The sequence below is a fragment of the Orcinus orca genome, chromosome 2 (genome assembly GCF_937001465.1).
Source record: "Orcinus orca chromosome 2, mOrcOrc1.1, whole genome shotgun sequence".
Taxonomy (NCBI): domain Eukaryota; kingdom Metazoa; phylum Chordata; class Mammalia; order Artiodactyla; family Delphinidae; genus Orcinus; species Orcinus orca.
In genome coordinates, this window is record NC_064560.1 from 169,397,042 (window position 1) to 169,403,596 (window position 6,555).

A 6,555-nucleotide genomic window follows, 5' to 3' on the forward strand; every position below is an offset into this window, starting at 1 on the left:
GGGTCTTATCTTTTTTGATGGAGCCCTGTCAAGAAAGCATAGAGGATAAGGACTCAGAAGAGTTAAAAAAGAACAGACATCTGGATAGAAAGGAAGTGGAAGATTGGGATAGTAACGAGCAATCAACATTTCAGATAATGAAGGGTTAGTACTTTCAATAATTGAAGTTTGTATCTTGCTCTTCCTCTAACATGCCCATATGCCTTTGGGGCAAGCATAAAAACGTGTAAGCTGTCCCTCAGGATTGGTTCCAGGACACCCCCCCACCACACCAAAATCCACAGATGCTCTAGTCCCCTATAGAAAGTGGTGTACTATTTGCATGCAACTATTCACATCTTCCCATACACTTTATACTTTAAACCATCTCTAGATTACTTATAATACCTAATACAATGTAAATGCTACGTACATAGTTGCCAGTGCAGCAAATTCAAGTTTTGCTTTTTGGACTTTTCTGGAATTAAAAAAATATATAGATTGCGCTCGGCGGTTCCCCGGATCTGTCTCTTGCTTCAACAGTGTTTGGACGGAACAGACCCAGGGTCGCCCTTTCTTCCAGCCTCCGACCACCCTCCAACCTTCGGAGTCAGCCACTCATCTATCCACCCTCCAACCTTCGGAGTCAGCCACTCAGCTGTCCTCGGTCACCGGGACCAGCCAACACCATTTTTTGAGCCGAACTCCTTATTACCGATCAACCATGAGCTCCCAGATTCGTCAGAATTATTCCACCGAGGTGGAGGCCGCCGTCAATCGCCTGGTCAACATGCATCTGCGGGCCTCCTACACCTACCTCTCTCTGGGCTTCTATTTCGACCGCGACGATGTGGCTCTGGAGGGCGTGCGCCACTTTTTCCGCGAATTGGCCGAAGAGAAGCACGAGGGCGCCAAGCGTCTCTTGAAAATGCAAAACCAACGCGGCGGCCGCGCCCTCTTCCAGGACGTGCAGAAGCCATCTCAAGATGAGTGGGGTAAAACTCAGGACGCTATGGAAGCTGCCATTAAAATGGAGAAGAACCTGAACGAGGCCCTTCTGGATCTGCATGCCCTGGCTTGTGCCCGCGCAGACCCCCACCTCTGCGACTTCCTGGAGAGCCACTTCCTAGATGAGGAGGTGAAACTCATCAAGAAGATGGGTGACCACCTGATCAACCTCCGCAGGCTGGCTGGTCCCCAGGCTGGGCTGGGCGAGTATCTCTTCGAAAGGCTCACCCTCAAGCACGATTAGGAGCCTCCGTAGCCCAGTGGCCTTTGAGGAGCCCCTCTGGTGTCAGGGCTTCTGCCCGAAGCCCCTCTCTGCAGCCAGTAGGCAGCTTGTTAACCACACTGGAGCCCTCTCCCAAGCCTTGGACCAAATGGAAACAATAAAGCTTTTTGCAGTAAAGTAAAAAAAAAAAAAATATATATATATATATATATATTTTTGATCTGCAGTTGGTGGACTCTGGATACAGAGGGGGCAGACTGTGTGTGCATCTCACACACACACACACACACACACACACACACACACACACACATCCTTAGTTTAGTTTGGCCCAGGACTCACATCTTTTCTGTTTCCCCTCTTAGCCAATAATACAGATTCGGTGGCCACAATTTCCTTCTAAAAGGACCATGTTGAAGAAGGAAGACACGAAAATGAGTGTCTGTGCGCCTCCACCATATGTAACTGCTTTTCGCTGCTCATTCCCCCTCCCCTGGGTGGCTCACACTGGCCGCCCTTTTGCTGAGATAATTTGCACTCTCCACCTTCATTAGTTGCAACCCCATCCTGCCTGGGACAAAAAATAGGGCCAAACTGTTCAAAAGAACACATGGAGACCCCATTAATGCGGGCCCTAATTGTGCCAATTCAACCCCCTCAAGAACTCTAATTAAAACCTGTCTTGTGCGGGGCACTGAATGGCTACACAGCTGTTATTTCAGACAATCCCATGACAGAGCTATGAAAAAAAAAGGGCTGTAGATGCAAATTTTGGGTGGTGGTTGTTATGCAAAGGGTCAGTGGAAGAGGATTAAGACAGGGGTGCAGTGGGTCTGGGGACCTTGAAAAAGTCTTCTCTGTCAGGTCACAGTTTGAAATCCAAAGACCTTTAGCTTTTCCCGCTGGCTTCCCCCTCCTTTTTCTCCCCCCGGGGCAGGAACACCTGCACACTGACTAGAAGGGGCCATGACCACCAGACACATGGATGCCACAAGTTGACTGAAACATATGAAAGAAAAGGAAAAAAACAAAAAACCAAAAACCCAGCCAACAAAGTCGCACACCCAAACCCCAGAAAGAGCTTTTTTCTCTGCTTCCACCCTTGTCTGTTAGGACCCAGCTGCACTTTGCTGGGCACCGTAAATAACTCTGTAATTACATTAATTGGTTGCATATTTGTTGACACTGAAGGAGCAGCCCTTGAGGTTGGGGGAGGTGGGTTCTGGCTGTCACTTAACACTCTCCGCCTCCGCCCTCCCTCCAGGTCTGATCTCCAGCCACCCCGTTGGGTTTTTCTGGATGGAGGGAAGCAGTGGCTGCCAGGCCCATTTCTGAACGAGCTTTGACAGCCCCCAGTCACCCTTATCTGCTGGCTGTCCCTGGATCTGTTTGTCAATCCACTGGGTTTAGAAGTTACATCCCACTGTGGGAGAACTGAGAGATGGGTTCCTGGCAACACTCGACAGGGTTTAATTCCCTTTGGGGGCAGGGGGTGTGGTGGGCTTATTGTTTGGATCAAATGAGAACTGGCTAGACCTTTGTCTGAATCCCCAAACCCATCTTGGATGCTTCCAACGGCTTGGCCCACCCTATGGAGTCTCTTGAATTCCATTCCTTGGGAAGCAACAGAATCTTAGTTACCTCATTCACTCTACCTCAGTCAGTGCGCAAGAGCAGGAGAGTTTTGATTTTGATTTGAAAACCAGCTCTCTGTTATCAGGGAGGATTTCACAGAGTGCGGAGGAGAGCAAGGTACTGAGCCCCAGCTAGCAGTTCAAAGTTGGCTGCGGACCAGAAACTCGGGACTCATTCTCCTTCTGCCAGAACCAGAATGGGAGGAATTCCTCTGGGGTCCTGGCCTGGGGCTGGAGGGTGGGTGAGAGTACATGTGACACCCTGAGGATGTGTGTCTTGGAAGTGGCCCTGCTGAGTGATTGGAGCCATCCTTGGAAGGAGAGACTGTGTCTGTCTTATTCATCATTGTATCCCTACAGTGGCCAGCGTGAGCCCAGCACACAGGAGGCTCTCAGCTAACACTGGATGGATGGATGAAGATCTGAAGTCTGGTTTCCTGGTGCTCTGTGCTCTTAAGAAGGAGGGAATTACATCAGTCTGAAGTCATATGGTTTACTTTTACATGGCATGACGGAAAGCGCATAGGCTTTCGAGCCAGCAGACCGTAACTTTAAAATCCCCACTTTTCAGAGACATTGTAAGGATAAATAAGGTCAGGTAAGTAAACACAACAAAAATTACTTCCTTTTCCTCTCTCTGTGAAACCAGCGAGCAGAAGAACTTTCTGAATCGAGGTCTCTGATTTCCTCACTGTAAAATAAGGATAATGTGGTCCTGAAAATTAGCAAAAGGGAAATCAGGCTTGAGAACCTGAAAGGCAGGCCGACCTGGTCTCCAGGCACACTCTCACCATTAGGTCTTTGTATTTGCCATTCTCTCCCCCCGGAATGCTCTTCCCCCAGATCTCTGCAGGGCTCTGCCCCTCACTCCTTCAGGCCTCTGCTCAAATGTCACCCATTCAGAGTGGTCTCCCTCTAACACCCTACCCAAAATAGCACCCCTCTTGCCCGTCACTCTCTAGCTCCCTTACTGCTTTATTTTTCCTTGTGGTGCTTATCACCCCTGTCATATTACATATTAGTTGTTTTGTTTGTTTTCAATCTTCTCATTACATTCTTAGTTTTATGAGAATAAGAACTTGTTTTGTTCATTGCTGTATCCATGGTACTTAGAACAGTGCCTGGCACCTAGTAGGTGCTCAGTTAGTCTTTATTGAATGAATGGATGAGGGGATGGTGACAGTCTCTGATCACCTACCAGGAAGAAAATACTTGGCCCTAAATATTTGCTGGGTCAAGTTATTTCATGAGAAATGCATCGTAAGAAGGTGGTGCTTCTCTCTTTGGTTTCCAATCTGGAGTTCCTAGAGCAGTGGTAAGGTCACGGCCTTTGGAGTCAGGTAGCTCTGCATTCAAATCTTGGCTCCAACCCTCAACAGTAATTCGAACCTGGGATATCACCCAGCACCTCTGAGTCTCAGTTTCCTCCTCTGAAGATAGTAATAATAGTCCCATAGGGCTGTGGGGTGAATTGAGATAATGTTTGAAAGTGTTTATGACGATTCTTGGCACAAAGTATGTGTACAACATATGGGGTACCATTGTCGTCATGGTCATCTTCATTATCTTGACGCTGAGATGCTTCATAACTGAGAGTGGGGCTGGTCTAAGGCCTGGCGATACCGTGCGGGGAGTGACGAAAGGCAGTGTAGACTGCTATTTCGAAATCCTCTCCCCCACTAGTCACACTTAGGAGGACGCACCAGGCCGTGTTTTGTTGCCTCTATTCCTCTGTTCTCTTATTTTTAAAACTTGCACTTGGTTGCCAGTCACTCAGTCACGTAGATGCAGAGGGACCATAAATTCCTCCCCGAGTTTGTTCCCTCCAGCTTGGACAGCTGGTGCAGAAGGTCCCAAATGGTATTTGGGCCATTATCACCTTGACAAGAAATTTGATTCCTCTTCAAACAAGAACAGTTTTCTATCCAAGGCTGGAGTAAATGCCCATCCCTCCAAAGAGGCCAAACAGATGAGTCAGAAGCAGACAAATCTGTTATTTTTCAGTGTCCCTGGGAGGTTATGAGTGGGCATACCCTCATTCCTTACCGGCCACCAAGAGCTGGTCTCAGGTGTGGGCCGAGGAGAGGGTCTGCTCCAGGGGCTGTCAACCTGTCAGTCCGTGTTTGGACCTATGGCTTTTCTGGGACATGTCAGCATTTCCCTACTCAGTTCCTTATGTACCCATTCACTCTGTATTCAACTATACTGCACGAATAGATATGTACGTTTACGTGCACATAAGGAAACACACGTTATACATGCAAACCCTAGTCACTCCCTTCTTTTGGAGAGCTGGGAACAGTGTGGGTTTTGGAATTATCTAGACCTCAACTTCAAATCCTAGCTTTGCCATATAGTAGATTTGTGACCCAGGTCAAGTCACTTACTCTCCCTAGAAGCGGAACTGGTTGAAAGGTCCTAGATGGAAAATCCAATGCAGTTCCACCTGTGTGAACACTTTATACATTAAAAGGAGCTCTCCTTATTTCTCCTGGCAGGAGAGGTGGGGCTGCAAAATCTAAGCAAAAACTGGGTTCCTGGGGAGGGGAAGAGGGGAGGGGAAGGGGACAAGTACTGTGGAGAAGGGAGCGACCTACTGGGTGTGGAGAGTGGGGATGAAAGAGCAGTGGAGAATCATTCCCCAGAGCAAGACTCCGCCCCCACTCCGGCTCACCCTGTGAGGCTGGGGTCGGCGGCCCAGCTGTGCCCAAGGGCACTAAGTGCTGCTCACCCCAGACAGCATGGCCCTTCGTGGTGTGCAGACCCCAGTGCAAGACATGACCTTGGCTCAGCTCTCAAGCAGGGCGCGCTGAGCAGCAGCAAGTGGATTGAGGAGCAGAGAAAGATTCCTATTACGGAGACACTGGAGCATCAAAGAACTTTATTGATAAGGAGATTGCAGTTGTTGCTCAAAGGTGGCCCCAAGACAGTTTTCTGGACAGTCGGAAGAGAAGAGTAGAACTTCTATTTGTAGTCTTCCTAAAGACAAGAAACCCAAGTCCTTATTAATGTTCAATCACAGAGTGGCTCTTATTCCCTCCATCAGTCCATACATCAGATGCTTTGCGCCATGCCGGCTGTGTGAGTGGAAAGCTATGTATCAGGAGGGAGTGCCCTCATCCTTTTCCATGCTTCTAGCATGCTGTGATATATCATAGTATGCTTGAGCCTGTTAATAATCATTTACGAAGTATAATATTCAGCTTGAACTAATAGCTACCCTCACAAAGTAGACAGTCAGCCTTAAAAGATTCCTGCAAAAGAAAACTATTTTAAAGATAATATTAATAATCTAATATGGTTTTGCAAGCAAAAACAAACAATGACAATGGCGGAGCTGAGACTTCTCTAGCTTTTCTTATAAATTCCTCTTTTCAGCCACATTACGAGGTAAAAACAATGATCTGGCAAGAAATCAGTGACAAAAAACAAATGGAAATTATCTTAAGTCTACTTGAAAAATGGATTTAAGCAACAGTGAAGAGTCTTGTCCTAAGAAAATATTTTGCCTTGAAATATTAGTGAGTGATAAATTGAAGCCATTATGGTTAATAAAACATAAGAATACCATCGATTTCACATTTATTTTATCGTTTAAAATTCTCTGTATGTTGTGTCTGGAATATATCAGTACAAACAGTACAGTACAACTAGAAATACGTATAGTGGGAATGAATGCTCAAAATGTTTTTACTGAGAGAGGCATACAAT

At 47.0% G+C, this 6,555-nt stretch overlaps 1 protein-coding gene across 1 annotated transcript; it reads left to right on the forward strand.

The window, feature by feature from the left end:
• Positions 1-477: 477 nt before the first annotated feature.
• On the forward strand, positions 478-1,372 carry LOC101288608 (ferritin light chain). Its single transcript, XM_004262172.4, has one exon. The coding sequence runs from the start codon at positions 704-706 to the stop codon at positions 1,229-1,231; it is 528 nt and encodes a 175-aa protein (XP_004262220.1). The 5' UTR covers positions 478-703; the 3' UTR covers positions 1,232-1,372.
• Positions 1,373-6,555: the final 5,183 nt, after the last annotated feature.